Here is a 15,608-nt window from a genome sequence, read left to right on the forward strand (position 1 = left end):
GGAATGTTGGGCTTGTGAACTACTATATATACCTATATATATATATATAGCATAATATTTATTATATATATTTACGTAGGGGTGTATTATATATATAGTGGAACCAAATGGAATTGTTTATATATATATAATTTGATTTTGGAATAGAAACTTGGCGATTGTGAGTGAAAATATGGTTGTGATGACGATATTGTGTTGTAGGCTGCTGCTAAAGGTGTTCAGTATCCGTAGCCACGTCATTTGTGGCTAGTTCAAGTTGATCCCAACAAAACTTCAATGCAAGTCTATGGTTTTTTTTTTTTTTTTTTTTTTTTTTAAATTTACCAATGAGTGGTTAAGTTTGTCTCTACACTTTAAACTGAAATAGGAGTATTTTCACAGGAATAAATTTTTATAAATCAAACTCATCCAAGCTGGTAACTAAAAGGTCAGTGTTTGAAAGAACAATGAACTACCGGCACTTTGCCCTTGAGCAAAATACTCAATTTTTTTTTTTTTTTTTACAAATGACTAAAAGGATAGGAAGCATAAACACAAATTAGCACATCTATATACATTTTATAAATGCACACATGCATTTTTTTTTAAGAGCATTTTGTTCTCACTTCACATTCAACTAAATAAAATTCTGTTAAAAGTAAACAAACTAAAAGGTTCTGTCACTAAAACTGTTTGTTTTTATCCATTATATTTAAATATGAATGAGATTTTATGCCTCATGATTTAAAAATCCACAATAGTAGCAGGCAGCTCTGGATGTTTCATGGTTTATCGAACTATCTGTGCAATTTCAAATCACTAAGAATAAATAGGTAATGAGATAAATGAAAACACTTCAGCCACCATTGTGTTCCCACTGCTATGACGATGAGCAATCCCTGCAGAATCACAATCACTTCATCTTCTCACTTTCTTTCTTCTGTTATTCTCGGAAATGCTTTTCTTGATTAAAAAAAAAAAAAAAAAACTGACAGGTCGCCCATTCTTCAGATATGGCCTGTGACCTTCACACGCACTACCTAGAAGAAAAAGGTAACTATAGAACCCAGCGACTAAAAGTGAAAGCAAATGTCAACCAACACACACACCAAAAATACACGCTCACACTCATACATACAGGCTGTGAGTCAAACGAACGCTTTTAATGATCATATTCCTCGTACACAGCATGTGCAAAGTTCCGATCAGCAATAAGCCTTCTAATTGGATTAGTGCAAATTACCATTTGTAATGTCAGCTCAGTTTTAGTCATGATGATAATCTTCTGATCCTGCCACTGCAGAGACATTAATTACTACCTAAGACAATGAACCTGAAAAAATATAACATGATGTCTACAATTTTCCATTGGATTGTATCAGCTACACGTTCATATCACAGCCTTGCAGACTGCGTTATTATTTTACCCTAGTTACTTTTGGGTATATCACTAAAATACGCAGTCTTCAGGTGAGTGTGCATGGTTATATTTGTAGCAATAGCTAAAAATGCACTGTATGGTTAAAAAAAAATGTATACATGTGCCAAAAAACACTAGGATAATAAAGTTAGTAGGCTGTATTTTGTCAGGTCTAATAAATGTTACTTAATAGATGAGTTTAACAAAATGTCACCACATAGTAATAGAATTTACGAAGACTAGTTAACATGAACTAATGCTAAAAAAAGCAGTTACTAATGTTTACAAACCTTATGAACCTTCACTGTAAAAACCTTTTTGGGTTCCATCTTCAATCTAATAAAGCATGCAAGTCAGACAGAATCATTTCAGCTTCGGTACTCCAGACATCACGGATCAGGAACAGAACAGAGATTTTAAGATAGGATAGACGAGTCCGATCAGAATGCTGGCACTCAAGCCACTCCCTCCAGAGCTCAGCCTGTCACCATACTGGTTAAGCAGCTGCAGAGCGGCCCCATTGGTCCATCCGAATCCCAACTGCGACAAAGAAACAAGATGGAGGGTTTAGGTTATCATTCACAGTTGCATAAACCTCGCAGGATGAGCCATTAGCCATAGTTTAATTCGGTTTGGGTTCGGCAATAGCAGTACTAAAGCTTGCAATACTAATGTCAATGTCTGATATAAAGACTTTTCATGATACATCTTTTGAAATTTACTCTATGAACTTTGAAATCGGTGATCTGAGCTTCTATTAATTTGCCGTTCCTTCTCTAGACGCTCTATTGGTCCTCAGGGACCAAGAGAAAATGAGATTCTACATTTCAAGAATGGTTCTGCTGGGCTGAAGAACTCTAATTTACCCCTAATTCCTCCAGAGATTAAAATGTCTCCGAAGCACTGTGCCCAGCTCCGAAGAAGATTTATGAATTTGAATATGTAAATATGGACAGACCATTAATACCTGAACTTCATACTCGCCACCTCCTCCGGGCTTTCCATCACCGTTGACATCGTACTGTAACAAGGACAAGGGGGTGAAGAGAATTTCAGGGAAAAAAGAGAGAGACAGTGAGGAAGTTGCTAATATATATATATTGCTTATATAAGCAATATTTTATTTTTAAATGTATTTTTATAAGCAGCATTTACATTAAAAATGTCATTCACATTCTCCATGGGAAAATAGATTTTTTTAAAGACCTGTTGCGAGCATCAAGGTTGTTAATATGTGGCATACACTTTTGATGTGTTAAATGTCACCATTTTTAAGTTAAAATAATGCAATCATATTTTGTAAAGAAAAACTTCATCACCCATAATGCTGTGCAAAATTCAACCAACTTTTCAAAAAAAAGCTTTTTGCTTATTAAGTCTTCATAAATGCATTTTTGCTAAGTTATGGTCTCTGAACCATCGAAAAGAGTCTTTTTTTTAAACAAATCCCAAGCTATTTCATCTTGACATCAACATGAAACATTAGCATATCGATCGTCCACTTGTTGGTCTTTTTACATTGGTCTGAATGAAAATGCTGATCCACTTTTCTTGGATTTCTCCGCTAACGTTGTACACAAACTCTGCTTTATCAGCCATTAAGATGAAACAAAAAGGAGACCAGTTGGCTCAATCACAGCAGATTAGCGTCACACAAAGGAGGGGTTTCTAAAAATTAACAAGGAAATCGCTAAGGAGACATTGAGGAAGTAAGGTAAAAGGACTGTTACTGTTACTCCACTGATATACTGAGTGTGCGCGATTTCATAGCCTAGAGTGAATTCAGGAGACTTTACCTTCTCAAACATGGCCTCATATTTGACGTACGCCCGCCAGTTGGTCTGAATCCACCGTTGGGACAAACTGAAGGCGAGCTCTTTAGCGTGGGCTGAATCGAGCCCAGAGAGACCTGCAAAGACGTGATGGATGGGGTGAGAAGTGGGTGGGTGATTTAAATGGCAAATTCACCAACTACTGAGCATCATTAATCATATCTTAATAGTCACTTCCCAAACTCACAGACAAGATGTGACAGCAGGTAAATTGAATTTTGAAGGGAATAATGTGATTTAGTTCACACATCGAACAGACTAAAGATTCCTCAGGCACACTGCTTCAAGTTATAACTGAAGTGGCTGATCTGCAAAATGTATGTTTGATGCTCGTGTATTACAAGCAGCCTGCGCCTTCGGTAAGCAGTCACTTGCTGTCAGAACTGAGGATGGAAAAACCGAAACGTTCTGTTGTCTATAGAATCAGTGTTCCGCGCATGTTCTCTGCTGAACGTTTGGTTCCCAGTAAAACAAAAAAAAATGACAAATGGCAATAAAGATGCATGGTAGTCCCCCATTCTCAAAAAATAAATTGTTAAAAGAAAGAAAATCGTACAACTGTAATAACATACTGCGTTGATTCAACGCTCTGTGTCTAAAGTAAAATATGATTACTGGTCCAGAGAGCGATTTGGCTACCACTTAACATTATAAAACCCTCCATATTCTCAGTCCCTGAAGTGTGACCAGAATCTTACAATTAGCCTGGATGTTGCAAAGTGTTCGGCCCAACAGATGCAGCTCTTTATTTAACGCTTTTTTTTGCTCTATTAATAGGTCAAAGAACTGCGCAGCCCACCCACTCTCATTGCATAAGGCTACACATCACACTGCTGCTGGCTTTTCCATGAGAGTAAAAGTGGGAATCAGTGATGCCAGCTTAAAATGTTTATTTGTAGCAATCGACTAAAGACCACGGCTTGAAAAACAGTGACCGTCCTGGTCACTTTAAGCCTAGTTGATATCAAAAAGGTGTCAAAATATCACAGAACGCGGACAAATATGCTGTTGAATTATGCACAACTGGACCAAGAACATGTATTTAATAACTGTCGATATGAGGTCAGTATAAGATGATGGATGGAGCTTGATAGTTGAAACTATATTATCTAGATTACAGCTCTACATTGCTGTATGTGGCTGCTTAAACATTAACGCTGCAGCCTTCTGTAAAGACCTTCTTTTAATCATTGTGCATTATTTCATATGGTAACTGTTGCAAGATTAAATGAGCACATACCCTCTATAATCATGTGCTGAAGCGGAGGCCAGGCGTTGGGCATGTCCCACTGCTGCCCACTTTCCCTAAGAGAGGTGGGAACCCCGTTAGGATAGTCCAGACCTCCACTACCCTAAACAGAGAAAGACACAGGGAAAAGCAGGTTTGCGAAAAGCAGAAATGCGGCATTGTGCAAAGAGTGCCATCTGCTGTCGACATCGCAGAGTTTGCTTCAGGGAAACGCAACCACCCACTGCTTGAGATCTCACTTTTTCCTGCGAAACCTAAAAATACTTTTCTCTTGGATTTAAGACAAATTAATAAGACGAATAATGGGAAGTGAGCTGTAGCGCTATTCAAGTGGGAATATATTTGATACAAAGAAATAATATTAATTTGCTGTAAGAGGGTCTATTTAAATCAGCGTTATATCAGAGGAGAGCTTGACTGCAGGAAGGAAGCATCGCACATGTTGTACACACCGTCCGCCGCCTGCCTATGATACGGCACACTTTCCAAAGGTCAGTAATTAAAATAAGTCTTTGTAAAGTGACAGGCTCACCGTCAGGTACTGCACAGCCCGACTGGCCATTTCTGGGTTAGAGTAACACTGCGCCCAGAGGGGCACCAGGTTAGATGGGTAGAAGGACAGATGCCGGGTCTCATTTAACAGGCTGAAATCAAACCAGGCTCCTCTTTCTGCATCCCACAGTAGACTTTCAACTGCTTTAATTCTAGCAGAAAGTGCCTTCTCATATTCCACTGCCTTCTCTTCATTACCTACAGGAAAAGATGTCAAGAGTGCTTTTAATATAACACACAAACCACGCAGTTCACTCAGCCGCCTTATTATCATACCCAAGGGAACTATACTCTACTACTGTTCAAATATTTGAGGATCAGGGTTTTTATATATAGCTACACAATATTTTTATTCCTTTGTTTTGTTCATCCATAAAATAAATGTCTCATTTCAGCGCCCAAAGACGACAGATGACCATCAGTCATCCTTTAAGTAGTAGCCTAATGAAGTTATTAAATTAAATGGCATCAGCTGATCAGGTGGATACGTTAACTACAAGTGATAGCCACATTTTTGGAACAAACAAAGTATAATTTCCTCTGTGCAAAATCGTCTGCCTTAACTTAAATGCCAAGTGGTTTATCTCTCTAATTTCCTGTAAGTGATATTATTGCTGACTTGAATATTATTAACGACAAAAATAAGGTGACTAATTATGAATGATGAGTCACTGAAGGAAATCAGTGAGATACAAAGATTGCAGGAAAACAAGGAAATTGGAAACACTGAGCGTGCATTACTGGTTTGAAAGGATGCAGCATTTCAGAGAATCAAATTGTTTACTCAGAATTCAAACTAAAAAAAAAAATAATAATAAAAAAATAGAGTGCACCATAACAGAAAAAGTTTGTAAGTTCCAGATTTTAAATTCTGAAATTAAAGGGGTTTAAAGGGGTCATATGATGTGATTTCCATTGTAAATATATGCCAATTATATCAGTAGTGTGTGTGTGTGTAAATACACAGAAGTGTGATTTTACTCTTTTACCCAGAATCCTGTGGAAGGAGGCCAGCAGACGCTCATTGCGGCACATAATGGCATTGAGGTCAGCAGGCAGGATGGAGCTTGTCTGTGTGTTGCTCAGGGTGCCGTTGTTCCTGCCTGTGCCGTCTATATACCAGCGAGAAGAGAAATCCCAGCCCGACTCCGCACCAGATGTCAGTTCTATCCAAAGTTTCTTCTGAGCCTCTGTAATGCACAGGCACATTCATGCACATAAACAAAGAAAATATCTTTCAACGTGACTCCTTCAATGATCTTCTTGTGGTACATGTAAGCATCAAAATATTAAAATGAACAGTTACCCAAAACAAAAATTTGTTGGAAAATGTAGTCATCTTCAGGCCATCCAAGATGCAGATGAGTTTGTTCTTCATTGGAACAAATTTGGAGAAATATAGACATTACATCACCTACTTGAAGTGAATGGGTGCCATCAGATTGAGAGCATAAAGCCAAAAATCTAGTTTGTAAGAAACAAAGACATTGATAGGAATTTTAACTTTAAACTGGCGCTTCTGATTAAAATACCAGTCCTTCATCAAGTGATAAAAAAAGTCCATCTCCTGCTATCCTCGCACATCAAAATTCAACATTTTTGCTTTATTACTCTTTTTTTATGGATAGAATACTTTGGCCAAGCAACAGCATGAAATCAAAAATTAAAACTTTTCATTTGACGATATTAACTCATGGACTGGAGTGGATCACTTGTATATTACAGCGACCTTTTTACCAGCTGTTTGGACTCTCATTCTGACGGCACCCATTCACTGCAGTTGATCCATTTCTGACATATTTCGCAATATCTGGTCTGATGAACAAACTTCTCTACATCTGGAATGATTTGAGGGTGAATACATTTTCAGAAAATTGAGATTTTTGGGTGAACTACTTTAGCAGGTAAATGGAGTCAAAAAGTTTCCAATGGAGTCAAAATATTTCTATTCATACCTGCTGACAGGCCCTCAGCAAGTTCTACATCATCACTGTACGACTCGGGTCTGCAAAAAGTCACAGATTTAAATTCTGGAAAGCATCCAGATGCGTTACTTTAATGCAGTATTGAGAAAGCAACTTTAGATTCCTAAAGCTTATGTTGGTTGGTGACCCTGGCATGTTCTTAAAATGCACAGCGTTAATGAATTGTCTCACCTCGGCCAGTCCACCGGTACGTTATATCGATTCATAATGTGAGTCAGTCCACTCATCTCCACAGCAAGAGAGCGATTCTGCATCCAAAAGCTGTACTCTGTTTCCAGGGCTGGCAAAACCTGCCTAAACACACACAAGAACGCATGCGGCGCCGAGGTGTTGTTCAGAGCGCTTCAGCACAACGCCTCAATATTCAACAAACCCGCAGGAGGGCAGTTTAGTCTGAAAGGTTACCCGAGGAAGTCTTTGTCTCCGCTGACCTCATAGAAGCTTTCCACCATCGACGGAAGGAAGGGAGGCTGACTACGCCGCTCGTAATAAACCCGACCACCGTTTGGGACGAAGCCGTATCTGAATTGAAGAGAAGAGCGTTTTTAGGTTCTTTCGTTTTATTAAATGAAAAGAGTTCGTGCATTTCTTAGTTTAATCCTTTGAGTCGAATATCTGTTATTTAGCGTAATGTGAAAAATGAGAAATAAGTGCACCTTTTCACCAGGTGCACAAAGTTCAGAATCATTCCTCGAGCTGTCTCTGTCATCTCTGACAAAAGGAGACCATTTATTACCCAATACGAGTCCCTGAATAGAAAGACACCATTGTTAGAGTTTCTGAAGAAATGCGAGTGGGTTTTGGCAGTGCAGAACAAATGTTTATGATGCTATTGTGTTGTGGTTAGTTGTCAGGGTGCTGCTGGGTGTTTATTAAAGTCACTGTGAAATCAGATTGACAATACTGATTATATTTAACTGCGCATGATGTGTGCACCAGCACGAAAGCTGGCTGTGGACGTACGGTGAGCGTGATCTCACCAAGTACAAGACGTTTCTGGATCAAAATTCCAATCGACCTATCAGATTAGAGGGATAATTTCTCAGGACACATCCATTTTAGGCTTATGATAAGGGTCAGTTGCTTCTACACTATTGTTAATCAGCTATCATTTACCCCAGATTTTAAGGACGAAATTTGGGGTAGGGATTGGCATAAGTGTATATTTTTGGTTAGTAATGTTGATCCAGGACCAACCAAAGATGTTGATCCAGAATCATGTCTTACTTGGCAAAATCACGACGACCGTGGGCATACACTGACACCTAGTGGTGTGGATGCAGCATTACATATATTTGTTTTTCCAAAATAAAAAAAAAGCATTAGTGCTTATCCAATTTTTCAGCAATGCTTTTTACAGAAGTGTTTTTTCCTTCTTCTGCAATAGGGATTTTAAAACAAAAGTATTGTAAACCAAGTCAAGCAGCCATATAAATGTATATTTATTGCAACTATATAAATTAAAAAAAATGTAAAAAAAATTTATCTTAAAGAAATATAGAACACAACACAATTGTGAAATATAAAGCTACTCATTAATCATACCAAAAAAAAAAAAAAAAAAAAAAAAAAAAAAAAAAATATATATATATATATATATATATATATATATATATATATATATATATATATATATATAATTAATATATAATATATATATATATAAGACAGTTTTGGGATGGTTTGGAAATTTGTAATTATTACATTACCTAATAAAAATGTAACAAGTAGTATAAGTACAATTTTAATTACTTTAATAAAATAATGAAAACATTTGTTAGAAATTTGAAACGGTTAATCATTTTCAAACATCAAATCCAGGCAGTTATTCATTCAATGTTATTCAACATTAATAGAATCCATCACTTTAGGATTTAGGATTAAGATTAAAATAATACAATTTTAAAGCACAGCCACCACAAATATTTACTTTATCCTCTTTGTAATTGTTAACATTCATAAGTAACTAATTGAATTATTGTATTTTTTTTCCAGTAACTAATTTTGTTATCATTATATTATGTCATTGCATATAACTAGTTACTCCACAACATACGTGTATGTAATATATTTGCTTAATTGAAGTTGCCAGTGCCTGATTGTTGAAACTTTCTGCCCAACATCACGGGTAATGTGTTTTTTTACCATTAATTCCACTTTTTAACAACTATTTTAAAAAAGGTTTGGAATAACTGTGCAGCAAAATAGGTTTTTTAATGTCTTTGCAAATTCATTAAAAACAGAAAACCAAAATTATTCTATTGCATAAGTATGCATACCTTTAACTGAATATTTAGCTGAAGCATCTTTGCAGTCTTTTTTGTTTCATGTGACAAGCTTTGCTCATCAGCAATTTGACAATTCTCTGCCATTCTTCTCACCTCTTCATCTCTCAAGCTGTGTCAGGTTAGATGGGGGCAGATGCACATGTTCGGGTTTTTCCAATCTAACATTTCTGGGTTCACTTTGTTCTTTGTTCTGGGTTCACTCTGAATACTCTGGACTGGGTCTCTGTATTTTGCTGTACTGAACGTTGCTGCTTCTCTGATGAGTCCCTCAGTCAGTGTTGCTGAAAAACAGCCCCACAGCATGAGGCTGCTACCAGCACACTTTACTTTTGGGATGGTACTCTGCAGGTGATGATGTTTACAATTGAGGTTCATCAGACCAGAGAATATGGTTTCTCAGAACCTGACGGTCCTTTAGGTGCTTTATTTTTTTGCAAATTCCAAGTGTTTTCATGCATCTTAACTGAGGAGAGGATTGAATCTTGCCATACCATCATAAAGCCCAAACTGATGAAGCGTTGCAGTGATGTTTGTCCTTCTGTACATGTCTTCTGTCTCCACATATGATCATGGAGCTCAACTAGAGTGACCATCAGTTTCTCGGTCACCACAGAAACCAAAGCCCTTCCCCATCAGTTGCTCAGTTTGGCCAGGAGGCTAGATCTAGAGACTACATGCTTCTGTGACCCTTTAGTGAAGCAGAGTTTTTTTCTGAACAATTCCACAGACGTGTAGATTAGCACAAACCTGTTTCTAAGCTTTTCAGGGAGTTCCTTTTGACATCAATGCATGCTCTGATATGTATCGTCAGCTGTTAGATATTTCATTAAGACGTGTTTGCCTTTCCAAATCGCACCCATTCATTTGAATTTGCCACAGGTTCACGTCACCCTATGTGCATTGACATCTATAAGCTATATGAATGCTCCTGAGCTAAATTTAAACTGTCCCAGATAAGGGTATGAATATTTATGCAGTGAAATCAAGATTTATATATATATATATATATATATATATATATATATATATATATATATATATATATTTGCAAAGTTAAAACCCTGTCTTTGTGCTGTATGGAATGTAGACTGATGAAAGAAAAAAAAAAAAAAAAAAAAAGTAAACCAACATAAAATTTCAAGCATTAAGGGGGTATGAATACTTTCGCAAGGCATTGTATGCAATAAAGGGAGAGACTAACCAATAATAGAGTTCCCTAAAGCGGCCACCAGGCACGACGACTGGGTGTGGGGTGTAAATCTGTGAGTAGAGCTCTGGGTGGTCTCTGACGTCATCCCGAATCTGCCATGTATATATTTAGATAAATATTAGTTAGCGGTACACAGCCCCATACATTCTTGAAAACCAACATTTACCTTTCGACCAAGTGACTTCCATAAACTGTGCAGTTCTTCAGCCCAACTTCGATATTTGGAGTCAGACACCCTGGACAAGAATTTTGGTCTACGGAAGAAGGAACAAAGATGGTTGTAGTTTTATTAACATTCAAATTAAAAAAAACAGAAATGAAAATTCTGTTACCGTTTACACATTCTCAAGTCATACAGTTCCAGTATGGCTTTTTGGAGCAAGAATCAACATGATGGTCAGTAAATTACTTCCACAAAAAATGTTCTTACTTTGAATGCCAGTCAGGAGGAGTCCACTGCTCAAACTCCTTACCCGGCTCTTCAAAGTATGTTTGCAGGAATCTCTGTAGCTCAGAGGACGGGACGGTCTTGTTTGGGAACCCTGAGCTCAGATTGGCAAAAGCCTCCACAACGACCTCTATGGGTAAACAGGGAAATAGCAGAGAGAACAAGAAATCACAGGCCAAGAGCCTTTCAAATAGGCATCAGAACAAATCAAACATGCTCGACTCACCAGGAGCAGTAGTCAACTTCATATCTACAAAGTACTTGTCATCATCAAACAGTTTGGCCATCTGGACCTGTCGCAGGACTTCTCCAGTGCAGTAGATCTTACTGGTGGCAACAAACACATCAGGCATCTGATGCACAGAACAACAGGGCAGTTTGTTTGTCTGCCCACTTCTTGTCTGGCACTCACAGGTTAAGCTCGTAAAAACCTAGATCAATAACTTTCTTTCTACCGCTCTTCTTTGATGACGGTTCAAAGCTCAGCTTCTCTGCATTTAGCGCTCCACCTGCTTCGTCGTTGACTCAAAGTTCAGCCATAACGACAATACCATCTGGCGGCTCTTGAAGTCTTTCATAATATGGCAAGGAGAATCCTCAAAGCTCATTACATAAAGATTCACAAAGCATTGCACATAACCCAATTACAAAGACTTGATTTGCAGATGCATTTGTCTCCAATAGGCTAATCTCAATATTAAATACAGCCATCGCATTGGATAATACAGAAAAGCTGCTCAGATTTGAATAAAGAAGCCTCAATCAAGAACTACTTGTAGGAACTAACCTGTCACAAGGTGCCAGGAGCGTGTCCCCAGATGAGAAATGACAAATAAATAAAAGGACCACCGGAATTAACCAATGCATCTTGGTGAGCTAATTTATTAGTAGAAGTGAACCGACAGTCAACTGCTTCTTGAGTTTTAAAACTCTGAACCCTGTTTAATCAATGACCAGGGGAGGGGTTGGTCTATAAATCATACCGAAGTAATTAATCAGTTTCAACATTGCATAAGAGGAGCCTGCACTTAGTCTATATACTGATATCTGACAGCTATTAGCAACAGAGTAAGGGTATTACACAAGCAGTATCTAGTTAAAAATGTAAAGTGAAAAAAACTGACATCTAATGAAATAAAGTAGAACTGGACTGAGATATAGACTAATAAAACCATGAACCGATACTAGAAGTGGTCTTAGTGTAAAGCTTTACATTACATTCATGCAGAAACACAACGTGGGTTTTGTTTCTTGACAACCCCAATAAAGAGAGAAAAGAGACACATATGGAACTTCAGTGAGCTTTATTTTCAAACAAAAACCATCACAGATGTTAACCATTGCATTTTCACACATCTCAAATCCTTAAAATGTTCGCATCACTGAGAAAATGCCAATTGAAATGTCAAATTGAAAAAGAAAAAAACCCCAAAACAAACAAACTTGATTTCGTAAATTTGGTCATTTTAATCTGCAGTAGCCAAAATTTAAGACAAAAAGAAAAAGAAAAAAAAAAAAAAAAAAAAAAAAAAGACCAATTTTAAAGGGCAAAGTTTACAGATCAAATTTTCCTTACCCTAAATTCACAAATTGTTTCAGATTTTAGTTTATCAGATCAAACCAATTCTCCATTTACCTCCCTCCCACTAACCCAGACTGATGTATTCATGTACTCCCAACACTGAACAGATGGATAAGGTAAAGTGTTAGTCAAGAAGAGATACATCAGGCAGCATACAAAAAAAAAAATAATAATAAAATAAAAAAAACACCTTCCCACCCACCCAAATAAGAGGAAAAAAAAAAAAATAAAAAAAAATAAAAAATAAACCCAACAACACTGAAGAATGAGTGGATATTAAAGATGTCAATTGTGTTCGCTTCAGAAAAAACCTTTTTAAACAGGTGAGATGTTCTCCACCCAATTCTTCCAAAGGAAAAAAAAAAAAAAAAAACAAAACTTAATTAAAATCAAAATCCCAACCACCCATGGCAAAGACCACAGCACATCCAATCACATGCTGCTTTACAGCATCTCAGAAACGAACTGTGATTTTCACCGCAAGCGGTTATTGAAAAACACTGGGCTGCTGCCAAAGAGCCCAGTAACTCATATACTCTTCTCTATGGGCAGATGTTTAAAATCCCCCAAAATAAAATTAAACCGGTGATGTTTGCACCATGGGGCATGTACTATAGAGAAGAGAATACAAGCTAGGAATTAAGCAATGCCACTGGGAATAGGGTTACATTTTCTACAATATGGGATAAATAGCCTTTGCTCAGAATTTGGCAACTAACCATACAGTTAGAACAAATTGCATTAGGGAAAACTAACAGCCCCATACCGCAGTAGACAAAGCTTATCAGTTATAAACATCTCACCTGTATTTTACCTTTTTAAAATTGGAACGTTGGTGATGTTAACATCCAACGGTTAAAAAAAAAAAAAAAAATCCTGTGCCAATAAATCACAAAATAGGCAGAACTGTATCCCTCCCAACCACCCACCCCATAAAGTTGGAACCCTCAAAACATCCCGGGTCAAAACATAACTTATTCAAAAAAAAAAAAAGCAGCAGAAGGGCTAAAGTGTCTCAAGCAAGCCCCTATCAATCCCCCAAAACAGGAGAAATTTATAAAAAAAAAAAGAAAAAAAAAAAAGCTATTAGTGTTTGGGGGGAAGGGGGATATATATTCTGCTGCGAAGAAAATTAAATCATTTGGTTATCAGCACCCATGAAATACCCAGACCCATGTTAAATACCCTTGTCCCAATCACAATACTTCCTCAAAACCAAAAAACTAAAATATCCCTTTAGGTCTGTACACCTCTGCCCTAACCGAGGAAGTGCTCCCAAAAATCACGTGCAGCCCGTATTATTGCCCAACCCTTGAACTAAAGTTCAAACTTAAGTGCAGCCCACCACTGCAAAGGTTTAGATTCTTCTGTTAAGTCTGTGCAGCATCTCAAGAACATGGTCTTGTTACAAAAAGCCTGCTGACTCACGATGCACTGCATGTCTCTGCCGCTACATTATGTCAGTCCATTCGTTTAGAAGTCTTGGCATCCAGTTGTGGTTTTTTTTTGTCCATTTTTCCTTTTTCCAATGTGAACATCCAAGCCTTTCAATCCTCCCACCCCAAACGGTCTGTTTAAAGTCATGTCCTAGTGCCAGTGGCAGAAAAACACAGACCCATGTAACAGCTACACATCTCGCTTATAAATTCAACTTTTTTTTGCACGTTGCCAATTTGAGCTGCACTGCAGCGAGTAGCACTATTACATGATGATAATAATATTAAATTATCTCTATGTTTAGAGTCACCCAGGCTAGGGGACTCTACCGAGTGCCTCATAAGTCAGTGTTACAAGCAAAAGGCTGGAAAGGAAATAAGCCTCATGTTTTTCACAACCCTTAAATGAGGCCATTTGTTTGAGCAACCCATGTCAGGAACTTTTGTCAACACTGGGTAAATGGATGAGAGTTAATAATTTAGAGTGAACAAGTGCAAATCTGAACAATTGCACCACCTGCTGAAACGCTTAGAAAGTTGCACTCAAAACTCTGAACAAAGTATTTTTTTTTTGGATTAAAAAAAAAAAATTATATATAAACATAAGGGTGGTGCATGGCCTGGAAAGGTTTAAACTCTGCTAAACTCATTTCCCGTCGACGGGAAAAGGGCATAAACTAAATAAGTGCCGCCCAGTGCTGACAGAATCCTGATCTTTAAAATTTCTCTTTTTTTTTTTTAACATTCTCCTCAAATGGTCATCCAGCCTTTTAACTTGTTTTAAAACAATCCATTTAAAAAAAAAAAAAAAAAAAAAAAAAAAAAAAAAAAAAAAGTAAGTATTTACAAAATGTTTACAACGTGCCAGATCTGTATAAATGGCACATTTAGGACAGAGTGCCTACCCAATAACAATGCAATCTGCACTGCAATCAGGAGGAAGGGGGAGAGGGAGAAAAAAAAAAAAAAAAAAAAAAGACAAAGAAGAAGTCCACATTAGTCTCAAAAGCAGGAGTCCTCATGGCCAAGGAGAAAGGCTGGTCTGAGTCTGGTCAAGTCTCTTAGTGTTTGCCCACTGAAGACAGAGAGGGAAAAGAGTTATGGGTCTCTAGAGGTGTGGTATGCTCCATGAACAGATGAAGGAAAAAGCCATTGGGAGCCTTGTGGGACTTTTGAAAGCTTGCCACAGGAACGTTAGCCCCATCATTGTCTTTATGCCCACTGATATCATCTCAGTTCTCAAGGGGGCTTCTTCACATAGTCAAATACACCAGAGACTGCGCAAAATCGCACATGCCGCCCCATCCTCTCTCCCACTGTGAAATCCTATTCTTCATCGCCCCGAAAATCTACAGGTGGCAAATGCTAAATTATTCTTCTGATGTCAAACGGGAGGGGGGCAGACAAGCAATGCCAAAAGCCAGAAAAATAATAGGACCATGTCTTCAAATGAGTTATGAAGGGAGGAAAAAAAACAAAAACAACTCAGGTTATTACTTTTTGAACAAGTTAGACTGCTTGTTAAGGCACTTGTTTCAAATGACTAGAAAGATGAAGATGAGCAGAGGAACATAGAGAGCGGGGTGATAATGTGCTTGCAGGCGACGAGTAGTCATTTTTTTTCCTT

At 37.6% G+C, this 15,608-nt stretch overlaps 1 protein-coding gene across 1 annotated transcript; it reads right to left on the bottom strand.

Moving 5' to 3' along the window:
* Positions 1-1,121: 1,121 nt before the first annotated feature.
* treh (trehalase (brush-border membrane glycoprotein)) lies at positions 1,122-11,901 on the bottom strand. Its single transcript, XM_043264210.1, has 15 exons — positions 11,751-11,901; positions 11,190-11,290; positions 10,946-11,093; positions 10,682-10,769; positions 10,507-10,607; positions 7,674-7,766; positions 7,423-7,539; positions 7,189-7,311; positions 6,988-7,037; positions 6,022-6,222; positions 5,013-5,230; positions 4,472-4,583; positions 3,196-3,308; positions 2,367-2,420; positions 1,122-1,939 (listed from the first exon to the last, which is right to left on the bottom strand). Exons 1-15 carry the CDS (start codon positions 11,828-11,830, stop codon positions 1,796-1,798), a joined length of 1,743 nt encoding a protein of 580 aa, XP_043120145.1. The 5' UTR covers positions 11,831-11,901; the 3' UTR covers positions 1,122-1,795.
* Positions 11,902-15,608: the final 3,707 nt, after the last annotated feature.

Source organism: Puntigrus tetrazona, chromosome 18, assembly GCF_018831695.1.
Source record: "Puntigrus tetrazona isolate hp1 chromosome 18, ASM1883169v1, whole genome shotgun sequence".
Taxonomy (NCBI): Eukaryota; Metazoa; Chordata; class Actinopteri; order Cypriniformes; family Cyprinidae; genus Puntigrus; species Puntigrus tetrazona.

Coding starts and splice junctions, on each gene's coding strand:
- treh (XM_043264210.1), bottom strand. CDS start 11,830: ATGCATTGGTTAATTCCGGTGGTCCTTTTATTTATTTGTCATTTCTCA. Junction 11,291..11,750: donor CTCCTGGCACCTTGTGACAG/GTTAGTTCCTAC, acceptor TGTTGCCACCAG/TAAGATCTACTGCACTGGAG. Junction 10,770..10,945: donor CCTCCTGACTGGCATTCAAA/GTAAGAACATTT, acceptor CTTCTTCCGTAG/ACCAAAATTCTTGTCCAGGG.